The 22,708-nt window shown below is 38.9% G+C and overlaps 1 protein-coding gene across 7 annotated transcripts in view; it reads right to left on the bottom strand.

The window, feature by feature from the left end:
* SEMA3D (semaphorin 3D) overlaps nucleotides 1–22,708 on the bottom strand; it is a 151,229-nt gene that overhangs the window by 32,981 nt on the left and 95,540 nt on the right. For all 7 annotated transcript variants that reach the window (XM_075144316.1, XM_075144336.1, XM_075144294.1 and 4 more), the window contains 3 exons: nucleotides 10,192–10,306; nucleotides 9,705–9,774; nucleotides 8,247–8,391 (listed from right to left, as the gene is read on the bottom strand). In XM_075144316.1, coding sequence (XP_075000417.1) covers nucleotides 8,247–8,391; nucleotides 9,705–9,774; nucleotides 10,192–10,306 — 330 coding nt within the window. The remainder of the gene's footprint in view (nucleotides 1–8,246; nucleotides 8,392–9,704; nucleotides 9,775–10,191; nucleotides 10,307–22,708) is intronic.

Genomic DNA, 22,708 nt, shown 5'->3' with positions numbered 1-22,708 from the left:
AATTTTGCATCAATATGTTCTATATTGGATGAGAAACAAATTCAGTTCTTCACTTCCCTAACCATGCAATAACTCGCTTCCCCCTCACTGTGTACTAGAGGTTGATTTTCCCTTATATGTGCATTTTCTGTGGTTCATGTACTCATTTGCTACTCTGAATTACAGCCCGCATCTTCTGGAAATTCACTGATTGCTCACCTATTCACAACTCAATCCCAGAAGTCTTTTTCTATGTGAAAAATGGGAGCACCCCCATGGGTCTTAAAGATGTCCTAGATTTTTGCCAAAAATGCATCAACAGAGGAAGATGAAAGCAATGACATCACTTACTAAAAACCATAAATAATGGATAAAATGTCTACCAATATGGCACTATAAAGTTGCTACAGTAATCCCAAAGGCCCAAACCCTACCATGCATGATATAGGGAAATCCTTGCCAGCTTGCGCAGCTAATTTAGTAGAAACAAGGACTAAAGGTCTGATCCAAAGATCCGCTTGAGTCAACAGGGCCTTTTCCAATTATTTCAGTGGGCTTTGGATCCCATCCTAAGACAGCATGACCACCAAGAACCACTGGGCAGGTGTGACCCTGTTATGCTTGGCCAAGGGAGCTATTTCCAGAGGCATCACTCCCTGTGGCATGATGGATGGAACAGGGGAATGAAAAATTCGTTTTGGCTACCCTTTGGCAAAGTCCTCAGGCAGCTGTTTAAAGCTGTGTCCACCCATCGTTGCAGAACAATTCCTGTAGGCTTGTGCTTCCTTTCATAGCAATCAATAGGATGTATGATGGTAAAGGCTGCATGGCCAAGTGGGTGAGTGAAGCAGCCTTTCACCTCTGAAAATGTGAGTTCACATCCTGTTGCACGTCTCATGATAATGATATCGGTGTTCTCTGCCCGGTTCACAGAGGACATTTATTCACATCATAAGCACCAGATGCTGTCTCAGATATGTGACATCTCCCACTGGAGACAATAAGAGATTTGCATTTATACCAAATGTCACAGGAGAAGCTTGGCAGGGTTGTTTCATATGGACTACAAAAGAATCTGGCTCCATAAAAGTTCTTATGACACCGTCACTGTGCTCTCTCAGCATCTTCTGCTTTTGCAACAGGGTGGGATTCATCTCACCTGACCTGGATTCTTATCCTGGCTGTGTGTGAGCTGCACAGAGGAGGTGCCTGTCTCTTCCTTTCTGATAGAGAAGCCTAAACAACTAGCTCAGATTTGACCCTTTTCTTCTAGATAGCTAACAAAGAAAAATGAATCACATTAAATTAGTAAAATTAGTACTGCTAGATAAGAATCCTGCAAGAAACTTACTCACCATATAATTTATTCTTCTGAGGTTGCTGAGGCCTTCACTGCCATGAACGATAACTTGATACAAATATGCATGTTAAGAAATGAAAAGTAAACAAAGCAAAAAAAAAAAAAAAAAAAAGAAAAAACCCAACAGAAACAGAGTTGGAAGTGCTAAGGGCATCTCTATTCAACTGCTGTGTATACTCTGTGGCACAAGGCTTTTAAAGGATCAATTCAATAGTTACTTAAAGTTTTTCCAGTGCCTTCTGTGTGAGCTCAATTTGAGAATAATCACCCTGGACTAAGTCCTGATCCCAGATGATTTACAAAGATGCCTTTTATTCCCTCACCTTTTATTTGTATCCAAATGTAATCAGGAGGCGGTAAATTAAGCTAATTTTTCTCAAATAAAAGCAAGTACACACTAACTTAGCAACACTGCACATATGTAAGCTTTTCTCTTTTTTTCGCTTGTCGTATTAAATTTGCAGCTTAGCAGAGTGCTGGATGTGTAGATCTCACACAATACTGAGACATACGGTGTGACTGTGCTAACATTATGTGGGAACCCTGGCCAAGATTTTCAAAAGCCGGTGCCAGAAGTTAGGCTCCTAAATAAACCTCCAATTTACCAAAATGCGTAGTGCTTCACACCATCCAGTGAAGTCAGTAAGAGCTGCTGGATCTAACACCTATTAAAATTGTGAGAATTATTTGGGAACCTATATAAGCTATAAGGTATGTAAAAAAATATCCTTTTCATTTAATGATGCATCTTTAGTTCAGCAGTGCTGTTGTCTACTGACAATTTTAAAACAGAATGCTGTTCCTTGTGAGCTTCAAAAGGGTTTCTATTTCAAGTGTGTTGAAAATCTCAGTTTAAAAGTGACTTGTCACAGTGAGCCTTAGACCCACTTAACAATGAGATTCAAACACCCATAGGCTAGATACACAACAGGGACTTGATAATATTGAGTGCAGTAGGCATCTGCTTGGCGGATTTTGCAATGTCCAGGCTGGGAATTTTTATGCATTTCACAAGGAGAACTAAGCACCAGACCAGCAAGTCACTCTCTTGGGAGCATCTGAAGTAGCCAGTGTGAAACATTAAGGAGTGAAATATTTCTTGAATCTCTCCCATATCAGGGAATTAGATGTCTTAGTCTTCCCTCCTAGGGGAGGTGTCCCTCCATTCCAGGTGTGTGGACCAGAGTCATCCTGGGAGCTCCTCACTCCGTCCTGTTGAAGGTGTTTCACTTTTCGTGGGATAATTACCTCTCAGCTTAGCCAAAAGTGGTAAGAATGTTGCTCAGATGTTAACCAGGAAGAAAGAAAATCTGTTTTCCTCTGAAAAGCTCTCTGTTTTATGTTAAATGCAGCAGGAATTGGAGCACCAGACCCTCCGTCAGAGTGAATGAATTAACCACGTGGTTCTTTTCTCCCAAGCTCCCAGTGAATGAATATTTACCTAGCAAGGAGAGATGGCCTTGTAGTCAGCATTCTCCTACGATGTAATATAAAGTCTTCCAAGCTCTAAATAAGTTCCCTTATCACTGATCAATCAAGCAAAAAGCAGAGAAACAGAAGAACTACTTTCAGCTAATCATTTCTGTGTTAAATGGGGACCTCCCACACATCCAACACATTGAACTTTATTTGTAGAGTTTATAAAGAGATGCAAAGTCTGAGGGTTAAGTGAGGGGTTAACATGTAATGTTACATGTAACACTGAGGACTGGTGTGAGCTTCCAAGATGCCCAGAAGTACTTTAAAAAATGGGGTGCTTATAGGTATACGATCTTCTGTGGATTAGATGACAGCTGAGAGATGACTCTCATGGAGTAGGCACTTATGTGCCATTGGAGATTCAACCATAAGCCATTCTGAAGATGCAGCTTGGGTTCCCGAGTGGCCTAAATACCGTGTGGCTTCTTCTCTGTAGTCTGATCAGAGCTGCACAATACATTTTGCATTTGGACATGCCTGCAAAAAGCCTTAGTGCTTCTCTACAGGATGGATGGGTTGTGCCTCAGCAGGGAGACTTTCACGCTAATCTTGCAGCTACTCAAAGCAAGGGGGCAGGGGAGAGGGGAATGAGTCAGGTTCTGCAGGAGACAAACAAATAGTGCAAATTTTAAATGGAATCAACCTCACTCCATCCCTGCCACAAAAAGCACAAACAAAACAAACAAAAAAATCCCTACAAATAAATTGAAGTTCCCTTTTTTTTTTAAGATAGAGTTTGCATCTCACTGGATGCGAGAGATTTCTTAGAATCAGAGAATCATAGAATCATTAAGGTTGGAAAAGACCTCTAAGATCATCGAATCCAACCGGCAACCCAACACCACCATGCCCACTAAACCATGTCCCTAAGTGCCTCATCTACACGTCTTTTAAATACTTCCAGGGATGGTGACTCAACCACTTCCCTGGGCAGCCTGTTCCAAGGCCTGACCACTCTTTCAGTAAAGAAATTTCTCCTAATGTCCAGTCTAAACCTCCCTTGGCGCAACTTGAGGCCATTTCCTCTTGTCCTCTCTCCTCTTCTACCCTGTTCCAGTTTTGTCTTGAGCACTTTGTAGTGCTTTTCTATTTAACACACCTGTGTTGTCGATAGCATTAATCTGAGGCTAACTGGGCTGAGACCAACTAGGTGAGTGAACTTGACTTTGCAGGTGGCACTTTGCAATTCTCTGCCGACTTCTGCCAGCAGGAAAGGTGACTGGGTTCGCAGCATTTCAGAAGGCTGCTATGAATTGAAAGGTGATTCATGTTGGGGAAAACAGGTTGGTAAGTATGAGGAGGTGGAGGAGGCTTTCTCAGGAAAATAAACCTATAAAGTGAAACATTTCACTTAATTAAGCAGCCCCATTTACGGTGGGGAGATCAAAGGAGAGAGGAATTGGAGAAGCAAAGAATGCAGTCTACCCCATAAAAGATCAGGTGAAAGAGGAAGATAAGTCTAAAAATAACAAAGGAAACCTGTGCAACCCTCAATGTTTTATGAACACACTTATTAAAGCAGCAAAACTAACCAGACGGGAGGACAGGGGGAGGCTTTTTGGCAGACAGTATTTCTCTGTGGCTCAGCCAAGTCCCAATGGATGGACACCATTGGCTGATCATCTCGATCAATCTGTGCACTGAAGAAATAAAGGAAGGGGTTTCACTGAAGAAAGGGAGAAAAAGCAGGAGAGAAAAAGATGAAAAAGATCACAGGAAAATCTGAGGGCTTGTAAGGGAACTTGTTTTAAAAAAAATACACAAAGAATTCAGGAGCTCAGGGCCATATTCAGGTCTGGATTGGAAAGAGCTGAGACATAAAACTCTTCAAATGGACAAAAGCAATGTGCTGAACTGTTTCTCCTTGTAGCTAAGAAGTGACTTAGACTGCAAGAATCTTACTTTGCTGATCCAGAGCTTTGTTTTGAACCTTTGGCAAATCAGTTAGTAAAATATCCAGACCTATCAAAAATATTTGGTGTTGCCTTGGATAGCAGTTAGAGTCCTAGGTTCTGCAGTAGATCAGACTAAGTGTTAATCTGCATCTTTAAACACTGAAATTCCTCTAAAAATCTGACCTCAATGACATTTACTCACCATCAATGAAATGAGGATGACTCCTTTATATCCCATCAGTATCTCTAAATGGGCACTGTGAGTTGCTCTGATGCTGTAATGTTTACAGCTAAATAGATGATAGGCTAGAAGTGTTTTTTCCTCCTAATTCACTGAAAAATTTGTTCAAATGCCTTCTGTGATTACTGGGAGGGCATTATGAAAACTCTGTTTCAGAATACAGAACACACTTTAAAGAAAATCCTTCCTCATTTCTTTATCAATGGATAGTTTCCTGGGTGAAACCCTAAGAGAAGAAAACTGGATTTGCTATCTAGGCACAGCTGCTGATATGCAAGTCCAATTTTTAAACAGCTAAAGAAGACAGAGCAAACGCTCCCTTGGTTTTCAAATTGCCCTTTGTGGCGGGGCTGCCTGCTGCATGCTTTTTCTGTCTTTTTTTTTCCAGCTTCCAAATTGAAATAGATTTGAAGCCTTGCCTCTGTTTAATTCTCATTATTTCCACTTGCTCTTTAACACCTGTGGGAGAAGTTAGAGCAAAAGAGTTGTACATTTTGCAGGTCGGTGGTGTGCAGCGTGCCCGATCCCCCGTCACCCTGTTCGGGGGTCTCCCGACGACGCCAGAGGGCAGGCAGACCGCGCCGCCGCGCTGGGGCTCCTGCTGCCTGCACGCTGCTCAGCATTGCCAAGGCATGATATCATGGTCACGTTGGGAGTTTATCTCCGACACAAATTGCCACAGGAAGCATTTTGTCAAAATTTCAATATCAAAGTGGTCACAGCCTCTATAGTGAACAGCTTTATTTACTTAGGAGATAAAGGCAGCTGAGCAGAAAGTTAAATTAGGGTAAGCAGTCTCCTGCTTCTGTATAAATGCTGAAAGGAAGTCGATGCCTCTCTCAAAGACAAACATCAAAGGAAACACATTTCCTAGTATAGCCATTTTTAGACTTTGCCAGTAACTTAAAATATAAGAAATATAAAATTAGGGCAGTGCTAGCTACGCTAACTGTAGGCAACACTTAGGTAGAGCTTAAATTTCAAAAATGTTCTAGTTACTTAAAAAAGGATAGATTATCCCTTTTTGGCTTTGTTCTGAGCATTCCTGAACCACCCCATAGCTGGCAAGAAATGATGAAATTAATCTTTAAGGAAGAGCATTTCACACTGCAGTGTTCTGCAGGGATGTAACATGCTACTTCTTTTCCTTGCCTTTGAGAGCTGCGCTACTTTTTCAGATCCCAGCCTAAATCTGCTCATATCCAAAGGTTTGGCATAGCCCAGTATAAGATGAAAGCACGGCATGAATCTACTTACTTCGATACCCTATATTAAATTGAGCCTGAAGTATGTTGAAGTCTGAGAGTAGTACAGCTCACTAAGACAAAAGATAAATAACTATGCAGCAATACATTTACCTTATCTACATAGCAAATATTACAGATATCTTTCTTCCGAGAGCTTTCTTCAGTAAAATCCACTTCCCTTTTCAGTCCTTGGTCAGACAAACTCCTACAGAAATCCACTTGGTATGAAGGTCTTAAGAATTTTTATGAGACCGTTTTCTCACACCTGTTATCAGGTGCTTAAAGGAAGCAGTTGGAAAGTTAAGGAGCGGCAAAACGTCCGTTTATCTTTAAATTTTCCAACTTTTAAAATACTTGCAAGCACGGTTATTCAAATTAGTGATAAAGATCAGCATTGACATGCTTCAGCATGACATGTTTCCTTCCTTGTGAATCCCAGCTCAACCATGTGATGGTTAATACACTCAAAAATGCAATGAGCTTATGACCCGTCTATCTGTGCAGAGTGTTCATCCTTATGGGGCACTCTGAGTTTTTCAAGAGAGTTATTTTAATCTCTTTAGATGCCATGGGACCAGCTATTGTTCTCACTGGCACCATTTTTGTACTTAAAACTAATTCATCTGCACTCCTTTACCAGTAATGGAGTTGCACATGCTTACAAAAAAAAAAAAAATTAAATGTAATCTTCTTTTCTGGGGGCACTATATATTCTGCATGAGAGAGCGATGTGTAAGCCTACAGTGTCTAAATTGTCTAAATTAGGAGCACATTTGCTCCAGCAGTGCAGATCCTAGGCAGGCCAAATCAGTCTCTGGAGCTGCCTTAGTCTTTACAGAGAGAGCTGCCCGCTGCGACTCGCCTGCAGTTGAGAAAAGGGAATCAGAGCTCAGGGCCTGACCAGCTGAAGCCTGGGACCACGGAGTGCAGCAAACAGCATGGGCCTGGACCGTGCAGTTGGGTCCATTGGAAGGATGATGAAGAAAACATAAAGTCATGAGGAAAGGTGTGAAAAGAAGAGCAAAATAAGCTAGATAACGTGGCTTGAAGCAAAGGTTACACCAGTGTTGATGTCGGAGAAATAATGCAGAAACACCCAGGTGGCTTCTAGGCAAGGTACCAGCAGCAGCCCGACCGCAGTTGCTCAGTGCTTGGCTGGATCTGTGCAGCTGCCTAGTACTTGTTCACTGAATACCTGACCAAGATAATGTAAAGCTATCCTGGATAATATCTATCTTACTCTTAAATCATTGCTCTTTTACATTATACGTACAAAGAGTTGCTCAAAGTTGTGATGACTTTTTTAAAGTAGATGCATATTTTGGAAATACCATTTTCTTCCTCAGCTGTAATGTAGGTCCATGCTTTTCCAAATTTAATACCAAGACAGAAGTGCGGGAAGAACTCTTTAATAACTCTTTCACAATTTTCCTCTTTGTTTTGGCCTGATTGTTACATCTGAAGTCTAAGAAATTGGGATTTAAGGGTGTTTCCTGATATTAAACTTCTCTTTTCTTCCTATCACTTATCTTTCATCACATAAAATCTCCAGCAACTAACTCCTTACTTTACTTCAAAACACAACACATGCACAAACACACATCATAGAATCAATGACCATATCTCAAGGAACAGGATTTTAAAACAGGCACAGAGATAACAGAAATACAAGACTTCAAATAAAATACCTTATCATAACTTAATACTTCATAAAGAAATGCCTTTGGCTTTTTATGAAGTGTTGATGCCTTAGAGGTGATCCCAACAGACAGAAATACAGCTGTACAGTAGGAGACCACAATATGAGAGACAATCAGGAAATAGTCTGGATACAATGCTATCTCAGAGACACGGAAAAATGTATATTTATATATATAAACATATAAAGGGTAGGTAGAAGTCTGAGCTGTCAACAGAATGGAAATGGTTGAGAGGATAATTTGAAACATCCTGAGTGGAAAATATAAAATACCGATCTGGGGAGGGGTGTGAAGTATAATTGCTTTTGAGTAAAAATAGAAGTATGTAATTAAGGAGACACTTACTGTACCAGGTCTGGGATACGGGATGCGACCTTCATATTGTACCCAGCGATGATCCACACTCTCTTTGTGAGCGTAAGGGCCATTGAAAACAGCTCTGATATCTGCCATGCTGTACACACAAACTGCAGAGCCCTTGAAGACAGAACTGAAAAAGAAGATGGATTCATACGCACATTGTAAACACTCCTTCAGCGCATGCCTCATGCAGTGAATTAACTAATTCCATGGAGTCTAACGGGGTTTGGATCAATCCTACACCTGAGAGTTGATATAAGTGGTGCTAAATAACAGACAATGTATACAGGTCTGATAAATACCGATATTTAATGTCACTGTCATTACAGTTTAAAGCTTTGCTCAGTTGAAACCTGGACTTAGCCTTTGGGACCACTTGATAGATTGCTGACAGGTTCTAGCTATCATTTATTAGCTATTTTGATTAGAATTTTCTGTAAATGAACATTCCTTTACATATGTTCACATTTGGAAGTCTGTATATTAGTGATATTACAGGTGACGTGTCTGAGAATTACAAGTTGCTTTGGACAGACAATAAAAAGAGATAGAAATAAAATTTACTTCTCTTTCTATGTCTTTTTTTCTTTTCTTTACATATTTTTCTCAAAAAAACCCCAAATAGTTCAATTTTCCGAAGAACACCTTGCCAGGTTGTTGAGTGACGTGTACTTTAATTAATTCATATGCCATTTCGTTCATTGTACAACATTTTATTCAATTTTAAATATTTTACGTGGTTATATATTCTGTGGAGCCACCACAGTGGCTGCTTCTGAGTTAAGGAGTGCTTTGGCAATTTTTCATTGTACTCATACTGTTCAGTGTTTGGCTATGTCCCTATTATTTACACTTAATTCAAAGGTTCTGGAGACAAAAGAAAGAATTTTTTATTTCCTTTCTGACAATTCTATATAGAGCACCTCACTATCATAGCTAAGAGGTTCATTAATTAATTAATCTATCTCCTTGAGATAAAGACGGGTTATTCTTCCATCAACACCCATCTATTAAAGCACTGAAATATCACTTTAAAGCATAGTGGGTTTTGAACCTAAGAAACAGTTGATGTCAAATTTTTGCTTACAGAAATAATGCTTCACAACAATGAATTGTCTTAAATGGCAACTATTGCTTGCTCAATAAATATGATTGAAATTTGTAAATTCAACTAGATGAGGTTAAATAAACCAGCATGCTTTTGATTGTTAAATTTTCATTATTTTTTACAATCATTCTCAAAAGTCATGCACACAAAGGCTTAGCAATGTAATTTATGTTTCCATTTCTGAAAGTATTGTCCTTAGTGACTACAGCCCCAATATTGCAAGCCTTATTCAAGCAGTCTCTCACTGCTCTCAGGAATCAGGATCTAGTAATAGAAGGGCCTGAGTAAGATCTTCAGCATTTGTTTCCAGAGGCAAACGTGATCCTAACACATACCTTGTTGTAGTGAAGACTCCATACACAAGCGGGTTTCTCTCATCTCTTGTAGAAAGTAAGAATATATCTTCTGCAATGGGAAAATGTTTTTTTTTTTTAATTAGACATCCACTGAATATTTCTGCGGTTACCATTTATAATTTGGAGATTTGTAACTATATAACAAAGCTTTATTTTTGTCTGAATTTTAATTTCTGCCATGTGAATTTGTGCTAATATTCTGAAGTTTGTCCATTTGCAGATAGTCTGGTTTTTATACAGAATCAGACTTTCACTTTCCAGCTTTTGGAATGAAAGGGAAAAACCCATATTTCTCATCAGACTAATTCCAGTTATAATCAGGTACTTCTAATAAAAGTTAGAGATATTACAAGCAGTGTTTGGAAGAGGAATAAATTCAGAACAAGACATAGTGCTTCTACAGAGAACAAAAAAGCCCCAACCAAAACTCATGTCAAAATAGATCATTAAAGATAAATAAACTTACGCAGCTCATCAAAATGTGTGTCTGCTCCTTCAGGACCAGGTATCGAGCACACAAGCCTGGCTTTCAGAAAAGTAGTCCACTTGTTTATTAGGCTCCTTTGACCTCCCATATCATTCTAATTAAAAAAAAAAAACCAAAAAAACCCCAGACTTAGATATTAAACAAATAAGAAGAGTTTTAACATATGATATTTGATGGTAGCACAGTATTGACTGTGCTTCTTCAGTCTGATTCCACAGTTTGATCTTACGACAAAAACAACAAAGTCTTTTTTTCGTTTGTTTTGGTTTTGTTTTTTTTTTCCAAAAACAGTGTAGGACAGCCTTTTTGTAAGTAGTTCCAGTAGTCACTTCTCAGCTCAGAGAGTGGGCGACTAAAATTTCCTATTTATAACCAAATCTGTTCGCAAAAGTTCTCTCATCAAATCTACAGCTGGAATGCTGTGAAAACATATGTCCATATCATGTGATTTCTTGTTCCCTGTGATGCTAATTTTTATAATCAGTTCTGCAAGATTCTTTACAAACCCAATAATAATGCAGAACATTTTGGATAGATTTCTCAAAAAAGAAAAACTATATTTATCAGCAGTTCTTGCAATGTAAATACTGCACTGTTTGTTTTGTGTACATAATACAGACAGATATGCATTCCAGGGAAAACCAGTCATATTATTTTAATAATCATTGTTATGGAAATATCAGTCTATCCTCCACAAAAAGGATTTTTTTTTTTTTTCATTTATTTTACTATGGGTTTCCAAGATATGAATATACTTGCCCAAATTTCCTTTAGTCACTGGAGAAAGAAAAAAATCTATAAAGGGTCACTTGAAATTTGAATTACCCTTCTGAAGTGTGGGTATCTTTCTACTGACTTGGATCAGTAGAGGGGTGTGGGGAGAGTGGATCTTAGAAGAAAGTTTTAAATTTTAAGAAGCTGGAACTAGGAGTTTGCTTAGGAGTTTACCTCCTTCTATTGAGTATATGAAAAATCTAATTAATGACATTTATTTGTCCCCTTTGTCCCCAAATAACAGATCTATTTAGGTTCCGCAGTGCTATTTAGGCCCCAATTTTTTCATATTGAAAACTGTAAGGGCAATGATATTCCAGCAGGAACCAAGAATTCAAACACTTAAGAGAAATGTTATCATCAACTGTTATCACCACCTATCTCCCAGCTATAAGTTCTGAATTACCCCATGAAGGTGCCTACTTCTTTTCATTTATAAACTCTGAAGCTTAGGGGATCTGTGCTGTAAATTTAAGCACCACAAATTTGGTCACAAATATTCATCCCCACCGGATTCATTAGGAGAAATCACTTTTTTTGTTAATTGGCTTTGCAATTATGGTATAGAAGGTACTATACCATATATAGTATAGAAGGTATAGAATCAACCAGTAGGAAACACTGTGTGGTGGAAATTACGTTGTATTTCCATAGATTGTATTTGGCCCTTCAGGGCTGTATCATAAATATTACAGGCATTCAGAAAGATGGTTTTAAGTGCTGAAATTCACTTCACAAGGAGTAATACTTCTCTGGTAATGCACTCTAACCGTTTTCCCTTTTCATGTACTTGCTACTTTTAAATAGGTTAGCTCAGTTGGAAATTATTCCTAATCTATCGCCTTTGGAACTCCTGTTCTTACAAGGATTGCTACCTCCTCTGTTGATTTCCTGAGGTCCTGCCAATCCTGAGGCTTTGCATTGAGCCAACAGATTTATTACAAAGGTGTCAAAATTAACAGCCTGAAGCCAATAGGAAAAAAGAAGCTCTGCATGTGTGTGTTCTGTTCAAAGGCACGGCAGATAAACTTTGTGGTGTAATTAAAACCAAACAATTACAAAGACACAACAAAGAATCTTAAAAAGCGAGAAGCATTAAGCTTTTCCTTCCCCTGGCAATTTGGATTAGTTAAGCAATTCTCGCGTTGCAGGGCTTCCACTTTGATTTCTGGTGGATGCGGTGCAGCATCACAGGACTCTGAGATGGCTCTAACTGCCTGGCTAGGATCAGAAAGTGGGGAGGAAGCAAGATGTGATGGGGCTGGCATGGAAAAATCGCCCTTGTCTAGCTCCTGCTCCTGTCATCGCAGACGTTCAGCTTCTGCAAGAGATACGTGCTTGTGTTTTACCACCCTTAAGCCGTGATCCGACAGAGCATTTTCACAAATGCTTATTTTAAATATATCAGTAGTACCACTGAGTTCCTAAAGAGTAGTGTGAACCAAACTGTGTTCAAAGGAAGCAGTCTTAGCAAGTGCTATGTGCTTTAAAGTGTAAGATTCCACTGGATTTAAGATGTATCCACATTTCCTTACTCTCAAGCCAGGACACAATGTTAACCATGCTACTTGAATTTAAGAGACATTAGAACAGACATTCACTAGGTGTGCCTTACATATCCAAAAGTTGCCAATAACACTGTACAGTTTATAAAGGAGCAAGGGGAATTCAATGACCAGCCAGCACTCCATCATCTACCAAGTCCTTCTGCAGCCAGAGAGTGAAAATTTTATGGTGCAGAAATGGAGAGACTGAACAGACCTTTCACTGGTTTAGGCAGTTGCACATCTAATATGCTGACATTCCGTGCAACACGCTTCTTCCTACTGCCATGGGTGAATGAAACAAAATGTACATTTTATTAGGAGGATGGGTTTGTTTGTTTTTTTTTTTTTTTTTGGGGGGGATGGGGTGTTGTTTTTTGAGTTTTTTTGATTAGCAGCCATCTAATACTCTTCAACTCTGAATATGCAGTGGTTTTGCTTTCCTAATAGGTGCCCAGGATTCACTGACTTGAGAAAGTGCAGGAATTGACAACGGCCATGGTGATTTTATCTACAGGTAGAATTAGCTCAGCTCAGGCCAAGGAGGTTCAAAAACTATTAATAGTATAGGCATATCTTTGCTTCTGGACTCTCAAGTAGTAGTTGTCTTATTAAGCCCTGGAAATCTCAATTTTTTGAAGAAAGTGCACCCCTTCCTTCCTAGCAGTATTTTTTGGTGCATATTAGGTCAGTCTTTGACACATCTTGAGGCTTCAGGTGTTGGAGAACATGCAATTATTCTCCTTCAGACCATGTGGGCGTGAACTCATTAGCTTTGCATCATATCTGCCTACTCTGTTGCAGATTCCTTGGACCATGATTATTGGCCTCTGAGAGGTTGGACAAAAGACATATTAGCCCAAAATCTTTTTGAGACTGGGTTGGTACAGAAAGAAGACAGTCTCTTCTGTGGAAAAGATTATTTAATAATATCACTTTGTAATGAATCACTAACGTGCTCAAATACTGAGAGCTGGATGTAGAACGTGACATTAATATAATAAGGTGTATAGGTTGGGTAGTCAGTGGATAAGAAAAGATGGATAGAAGAGAGAAAATCACTAAAGCAGAGGCCAGTCCCTGCGTAGGTAAACAGAAATAAGGATTTAACACGAAGTTACAGAATCCTAAGAAAACTGCTGGAGTGATTTACACCAAGTCAGGATTTGCCTCAACCCTGCTGGAAGTGTGTGGTAAACTGGATGCACTGAAATGATTTTGGACAAGAGATACTGGTACTGAAGACAAAGAACGCTAAATATTTCAGGGAGATGAGACAAGAAGAGAAGATAAATTTAAGTGCTGAGAGAAAGGCAAAGCAGCATGAGCAAGCCTTTCATTCCAAAAATATGGCTAATCTTGTAACAGACGAGCAGCCACAAGTATCTGAAATCTCATCTCCCAAAATATCACTTCTAAGCACACTGGATTAGCAGTGTTTACTATAAACTTTGTTACAGTACAGATGAAGGCACTTAGGACTGCATATTTCTTTTTGAATATAAATAAAGGTTTAATTAGCACTTACTGCTTTGTAATCTCACAGGCTGTAACAGATACCAACACTTCCTCCTGAAATACCTATTTTTTAACAGAAAGAAGTGCCTGTAAAATCTTGGTTACTTGTGTTTGCCTGAGTTAAAGGTTTAGATAATTGCTAACTAGAAGGTGGGCAGTTCAACCTGTCACCTGTTGAGGAAATATTACCAAAAAAAATCACAAAGATTTGAACACAAACATTATCTAGATAAATGGGGAAGTAATCCAATATGATTTTAATAAATCAGACAGACTTTTATTCTACAGAAATCCTAAAATTTCAACCCTTTTCGATGAGCCAGTTCTAAAAAATAATTTGTTGGCGTGAGAAATCGGGTTTCTACCAAACTACATTAAGAATTCAAATATCTGATGTACAACTTCAATGAGCACAGGTAAGTGTATGGCTTTTTGACATCCAGGAAGAATGCTGTTTAAATGCCACAATGTAAAATTTGTGAAGTAAATTAAGGTCATATCATACGCTTTTCATGGGAGACTTCTACGGTAATCTCAGTTTTCTGATCTGCAATTTATGTATAACTGAGCAAAACAACAGGTTTTTCAAACCTTCTAGTTAAAGATAAGTTTATCATGAAAATAAAAATCATCAGAAAAAATATTGCTCTATGAACAAGTGATTTAAAAATCAACTTATATTGAAGACTTTCTGTTGTATCTATTTTCTGTTCTATATAATCATATATTATATAAATGTACCTTCATTAAAATGCACAACTGTTAGTCTTGGAATCCAGTAGGCAGAAAAACAGATGGCAACAAAGCTAAAGAACATCTGCATCTTTGGGGTTTTAAATCTCTTATTTGTTTGTAAGTAACAGTGACAAATTGAACATTAGAACAAAAAGTGCAGTTTTCTGAAAAGCAATCAACATCAAAGATGTCAAACACTGTGATTCATAAAACTTTAAAGACAGTAATTATCCTGAACAGCCTCTTAAATCAAAAAAAAAAAAAAAAAAAAAGACAATGAGTGGAATTTCTAGAAGCAGGTTATTAATTAGGGCCAGTGGCAAGATGTGCAGAAAGACCATCCAAAGTGAATTCCTGGCCTGAATAAAAGGAAATGCTGGAGAACAGAGGGGAAAACTGCTGAAACTGCAAAAGGCCCTGGAGCCCTTCTCTTGTGTGAAGCCTAGCTACGTTACAAAGCCACCAGAAACAAATGGCATCCCCAGCAGCAAAGCCTTACATTATGGAAAAAAACCCCTTCTCGCAGACTTTATAAACGGAGAAACAGCCAACAATCTTCTTTGTACTTTTGTCCTCAAATTCATAGTTCTTTTTTAGTTACTTCACTTTACTTTGCATATTCTGGCCCTACCCAACTCTGTTAGGTACTGACCTAACACAGGAAAGTAAGATTTCCTCCTTCAGGAATTCAGATACAAAATTTCTTGTCCAAACCATACTGATGTCAGATGAAGGATTCCTCCCATGATTTCAGCAGGCTACAGGTCAGATCCAAAAACATCAAGCAACACATGAAGTGTGACTTGAGAGAGAATAAAAATACACTTGCAATATAAACAAGAGAAAGGAGGCACATGAGATTTTAGATCTTTGACTGCTCTGCTGTGGATACCTTGAGTAAACTTGGAAAAGTCAGTTCACCTCTGTGTCTGCAGTCCCCATCTGACAGCGAGAGTGGTGGCTGTTTAGTAATTCTACTGTTTCTATGAGATTACAGAACCTTTCACGGGGAAAACTTCTCATTATAGGATTGCATATTGCATCATAAAAAATGGCACCAACCCCTCTGGACACTGCAGATATTGCTAGTGTATAATACTTCTATGACCTAGTTGATCCAAAGATGAGGATTTGAGAGGGACTCAGCCTCATGTGCCACACGCATACTCGCAGCGATGTCCCTTATCAAGTCTAGCCTGGCAGAATGACGCAATTCTTCAGCCTACAGCCTGTCCCTTGCAAGGGCTCTGCTAGTGTGCTAGCATTTGCACGTAATTAGACAACAGAACTGAAGGTGCAAACATGCACGGACTCCTGATAGGAACTGTGCAGAGTTGCACATCACCTCAACAAGAAAGCCTGGAATAAACTCAGCCCTCCTGATTTTCAGGGTAACGCATCAGCCTGGTACCTCTACAGTGCTCCTCAGACCATCAGAGCGCAGGCTGCATGCCCTTTATCTCCAAAAGTATAATCAGAAGTTCCTCTAGATTTGTGTGGCTTGGACATTAAGCTTTCCCCTAGGCAAACCTGTTTTCAGAGAATCCTTCTACGATCATTTTTCACATATTTCTTGAGAGCTCAATACACAACTTGAAACAGAAAACTCATAGCTTAGAGTAAGGATGTGCAAAACCCCAGGCTGCTCTTTGGTCCCTGGGACTTGTCATTTCTGAACACCTTTCTGAAATCATTGTCTGTCACAGTTCAGAACCTAATACACAGCTTGTCCTGGCTCCCTGCTTATTTTCCCCATCCTGAGACAGAACCATTGTGTCAGGTGCTAAGACTAAAGGGTCCTCATCATTAGTGCAGTATATTTACTGATTTCATAAGCTATCACTGCTCTGTACTGGCTGGCTTCATTCCCTTAGTGTAAACCACACTGCTTGTTGCAAAGGGAATTGGAGAGGTTAAGTAGTATCTTCTACAGATTAAGATTATAGGCTGTGGATCAAATCATTCATTGAGTTCTGTGCACATCCAAAGTTGATTGCACAACCAGGGTCAAATATAGATCTCAAAATGAAAACAAACAGAAAAGCTAAACATTTGTCTCAACCCATGCCCTTGCCTATTTAGACGGCAGGACTAGGCAGGAGGTGCACACATCTCTATAGTCAGACGCATGCAGGAGTGTCATGGCTAGTGTCAAGCCTGATTTTGGCTTCCTTGGCTGAAATGAGTAAATGCCCAGCAGGACTGAACCAGGGAAGCCTTTGGCGTGAAACCAGAATGAAGCTCAAGTAGCTGAATGTATGGCAAGACGAACCAGTCCCCTGACCACACACCCCGTGTCATTGGAAAGCTGACATGAGATCTATGGGTAAGGATGCCACTCTGGGCATTCACATATTTCTAGGCATTAAGACAATGGGAAAGAGGGTCTTTATCGCAACTGAAAGCCATAGCAAAAACTACAAGACTGCAGGCCACATCTACTGTGGAAATGCCCTTTGTCTGAACTATGAGCGAGAGAAACCGTGGTTTAGCTTTGAGTTCCTGCTCCTCAAGAAGATTTGTTGTTATTTCATTCAGAATGGCAATGTACTCACATTAAGCATGCATTACTCTTTGGTTCACCATGGAAAATGTTTTTATTTTGGATTTAAACATCACACCCAGAGGTTTCTACTGAATTATTTTTGGATGGGATCCAAACTGGAAAACCTAACTATAGAGCAAAGAAAAATTCTGAACTGTTACTAAGCATACCCTGAAAAAAACAAAATCCAGAAACTAACAGGCTCAGGTAAAGAGAGGGAGATAACAACAGCAAGTTTGACTGTGGTTTGGGACAAATGAAATAATAAAATTAAGCTTATAAATGATAAAGCACCATTTTACCGCAAGGCCATTCAGCAATTCTGCTAAGATTACCTTCAACAGGTTTGCTAGTATTAAGAACATTCCCCAAAACTGTTCAAAGGCTGCCACAAAGTAGATGTACTCTACTATATCCATCATCAGGCTGTTCACTCCAACTTCAATGGAAATTTGAAGTAAGCAAAGAGTGATGGCTAAACTAATTAAAAATGTTAAGGAATTCTCAGGAAAATCTACCTTAAATTTTCAGTGTAATCTGTTCATGGTTTATTCCAGAGTGTTTGACTTGCCTTTATGTATCTCTCATATAAACGTTCATATATACTTAATATAAATTATATGATATAAATACATTAAAAGGATATAAAAAGACAGAGAAAAAAACCAAAAAAACCTTCAGGCTATGAAAAGTAGCATTCTTGATCATGAAGCTACAGGCATGGCAAGTCACCAGACAGATCATGCAATTAATGTCAAACAGGAGACCAGAATTTATATGGTTTAAATGCATTGAGAGCATTTTGAAAGCGAAGCAGTGTGAGGTGCAGCACAAGGATAGGCTGGTTTCTTTCTGAACAAATAGGCCTGAATTTGCTATTCAGAATTTCACATTCTTATTTAAATAAGAACGCCTTGAATTTCACATTTCAGGGACCCAGTAGGGCAAAGCTCCCTTTATAGTCAGTGGAAAATATGTCTTTCAAAGAGTGATTTCGGTTGAAGATGGAAGTCGTCTTCCTCTAAAAAACAGTTATCTGCCTTTAGTGATTGAAGTGAATGCCTGATAATTACTTTCCTAGCTGGGATACATCCAAGTGCCTAAAGTCACTAGTATGGGACAGTGTGACCTCAGTATTCACAAGCACAGCTTGAGAGCTGGAAAAGCATGAGACCAAAAAACAAAGGTAGGTCAACATCTTACAGAGTCCTTTAGAATTTGGCATCCTGAAACATCTACATATACAACAACGTACTCAATCAACAACAGCAAAGCCTGAACTGCAAACTGTGGTACATTTTCATATTAAATGTACTGATAGGAAAAAACTCAGGAAGCTAATTTTATCACATCAAAAAATTTCAAAAATCACAAAGCCATCATTTGCTACTCTTAGAGATATTTGAACATCTGAATCAAAGCACTCTGAAGTCAAGGACTTTGGATTAAACATAGGAACTCCACTCCAATTAACTCTGCAGGCTTCCCACCTCCAAGCCAGTGGGTTACTGACAATGTCTTCTGCAATGAGTCTCTCCGGCAACTAGGATGGTTTCCAGAGTTTGCTTCAGAGGTTGTGCAGCTGCATTTCCATAATCCAGTTTTTAAAGCTCTGTCTTGACACTGCAATTTCTTTTTCATTTTCCCTGAGGCTCAGTAAAATTCAGTCACACCTCTTTATATACAAGCATAACTTACATATTTTTGCTTCATCTGCAAATCATGATTTCCCCCCTTAAAAAACCACCAATTATATTGTTGAAACACACCCATGAGGGACAAAAATATACAAAACTTCCTATACTCATGCCTGTGCTCTTGCCAATAAGGAAAGTTGGACCAAAAGACCTGACAAAGCTTGATGTTATATCTCTTAATTCATCACAGTTAGAAGCAGATACTATATGGAACTGGCCTGTCTTTAACATATCAGCCCTTAAAATGAAATCATCTTGATGAGCATCTGCTTTTCTACATAATTTGAAAACTTTCAAATGGCACATAATATTCAAATATCAAATTTGGAAGTCCAGGAGGAGTTGGTTGCTGAAAGACCCACTGCTGCAAAGATGCTCAACAAGCAAATAAAGGCCAAAGTTTTTCTAGAGAAGACATTTTCGAAGTGGTTTTAATCATTACCATGGAAAAATAAAAAAAAAAAAAGAAAAAAAAACAACAAAAAACCCCATTACCTATGGTTGGCATTGTGGCTAGGCAATATTACGGTGACAAAGGAAGTATGTAAGCATGTAATACGCAGTAAGTTAAATCTCGTCTGGAATGAGTTGCCTCCAGAATTGGAAGCAGGATAGCTGCACGAGCATGGCTCTGAGCCCAGACTAATTAGCCTTGCTGAGAACATGTTAACATGGCTATTTCGCTTCCGGGACCCAAGCTAATACGGCTGAATGGTAAAGCATTACGCTACGCGGACAACTCAAATGGGTTTGGAGATAGATCAATTATCTACACCGTGATGCATTACACAATATAGAAATAAAAAGAATGTTAATGACCCAGTTATCCTTAGTCCCAGTAAAGGCATGGCTAGACTATTTCCAGGACAAGAAAAACACCTCCTAACTTTTACACACAAGCAGCCCCACAGCAGACCCCACCGGAGACCCTGGACTTGGATTCACAGAGGAATAGCTCCCTCCTGCCATTCTGGGAATACAAATTGCCTTAAAGCACCAGACGGGAGGCAAGGTCGTAGCCTTGAACTCTGCTCATGTTCATGGCTTTGGAAATAAATCACATTACCCAAAGGTGGAATGCAGGGTGTGTCCTGGGCTCTCAACTCAGGAGCTCTTAAAATGATTACATTCCAGTGTGTTTAGAAAGTACAGTTTAACCAAGAGGGCTGTGCCTAATTGCTATATTCTTGTCCCCAGGTACAGCGTGGTATATATGAGGGTGGAATGGCATACCAAAAAAAAAAAGACAAAGAGCTCACTTGTTCCCACTAGAACAAAGGCCGCTTCTGGATACTGAACACTTTGGGAAACATGGGAAAGCATCAGGGGCCGAAGTCTGGTTTCTTGGCAGTTGAGGTCTCGGAAATCAGTCTCTAAGACTGCACGCCGTAACTTTTGCAATACATTACCAAAACCGTTAAAGAGAAGCTTGTAACACAGCAAATGCAAACCGCTGTAATAATAAACAGGATTTTCATACTGCAGCAGAGACTACTGCTTTTGGCTAATTTCCACTCCATTCCAATAGAATGAGGTTATAACTATGAAAAAATGTGTTTCTACATAGAAAACAAACAAACAAAAACCCCAACAACCTTCCTCCCTCTCCAAAACCTTTCTGTGGAGTCCTGTAAGTTAGGAGTTTCATTTCTCACTCTATTTGAGTGGGGAAAATAGGGGGGAAACCTAGGTCTTTTCTACGGCTATATTTGTGCATACATGAGGTTGTCTTTAAATAGAATTACAATTCTGTCATCATTTTGTGGCAGATATGTATGCAAAAATGTAGCTGACTTGTTACTTGACTGCAGAGGGCACAGTGCATGGATGCTGCAATTTTTTTTTCAAAATCTGGCTCAGTGCGTAATGACTGTGTCATGTCTTTAGCTGATGCAAACTGGTTCAGCAGTGTGGGCTTGAAGACAATGTAGCTGTAGAAGCTTATGCCTGAGTTTCTAGAAACGGAAATATGTGGGTCCATGCTCTTAAGAAGTTAAGGTTTGTATGATCATTTATTATACATATGTGTATCTGTATGTGTTTTAAAAAACAAATAAACATTGCTGGCTAATCTTTAATAGTATTTTTTTCTTTTTACGTATGACCTGACTTGAAAAGAAAGCAAATAACCCAACAGATTACACTCCATGTAAGTAGGAACATACCATAAGTAGTATCAGGTATTACAGATAGGCCAATGATACTTTTTCTGCCTCCCCCAAACCAAAAATAGGAAATGCCGTTTGCCATGATAAAGTACACAACTGGTTCTAAAGTGACTGTTGAAAGCACTTCCTCCCAATTCATACTGATATCCCCTAGTGATATACAGAATGCAGATGACGTAAATCTAAATTAGTGCCATTTAGTGCTACGGTGGCTGCGTTATTGCAACGCATGCTTCGAGATGGTAAGTATGGTCTTATGAACAGGACAAGAGGCAGCTGTTTGACTCTGGGCAAGAAGCTGCCAGCAAGAGTATTGTAACCTTCTGGGTCTGAAAGTAGCTGGGAAAAGGGAATACTTTCCAGAGAAGATTTTCCCTAAGGGGAAGGATCAGTGAGAGACCATATTGTTGATCCGTTGAAAATTAGCCAAAAGAATAGGCTGCATTGACTAACCTCCTTATTAAAAACAAAGCCTATTCTAATTTCAGCATCTCTGAATTTTATTTGCAGGTAATCAAGACAAATGTACAAAAAGTCAGTGTCTCTGGCATTAATGAACAGCGAGGTAGAGAGCAATTGAGTTCTAGTAGAAAAAAACTGGGTTTACATCAAGAAAATGATTTCAAAAGTTGCTGGGCTCCTCCCATCAACTGTTATTCTCTGCTTGCTAGGGAAAGAAGGCAAAGGCTTAACTTTATGCAGTCCAGGTCACATTAGTGAGACAGTGCAAGTAGAAATTGTTATGTTATCAACCAAAGACATTGATCCCGTATCAGAGAGAATTAAGCATAGCAGATATATAGCAGAGCACAGATCCAGAGGATCTTTGTCCATAAACAGAGGAGTCTATTTGCATATTTTAATTTATATTAAATACCCATAATAATTCTTTTTTCATTATAATAATTTGCATTATAATGTTTTTTTATTTGCAGGTAATCAAGACAAATGTACAAAAAAATAGGAGTCTGAATTTTCAGGAGAATTCTGCATCCATTGGGAAGTGCTCAGTAAATAAAGAAGACAGTGCAAAATTAACATTAATAAGAATCACCTTACTTATCAGTTTCCATTGTTTTGCTTTGCCTATTAAAAATAAAATTCAAGACATTTTTTCCTGTTAACATGATTACTCTATAAATTCAGTCTCATTTGAGGTACGATTACGCATGGTCATCAGGATTTCCTTACAATACATTTGCTTTTATTATGATATGTTATCTCTTTTTTTCTCTAGGTAAAGGATGCTGGAAATCTCTAGCTAATATATCTTAGTTTACTACAATCTCTCATGTGCCTCGGCTTGAAAATGCTGTCTACCAATTTCTCCTAATGCATTAAGTGCTTTCTCATAATCAGCAAATGCCATGTCTAGCAGCAAATCATATATGTTTGCGTTTCTATTCTGCCATTAATCACGCTGCTGTGAAATACCCAGCTAAAGATTATCAATTCTTTCGTCTGGCTAAAAACCTACTAAAGAACTGATTTATGAATGAGTTTTTTGTTTTCTTA

This window comes from Calonectris borealis, chromosome 1 (assembly GCF_964195595.1).
Source record: "Calonectris borealis chromosome 1, bCalBor7.hap1.2, whole genome shotgun sequence".
NCBI lineage: Eukaryota > Metazoa > Chordata > Aves > Procellariiformes > Procellariidae > Calonectris > Calonectris borealis.
The sequence above is the reverse complement of the archived record's forward strand: the minus strand, read 5'-3'. Positions and strand labels throughout refer to the sequence as shown.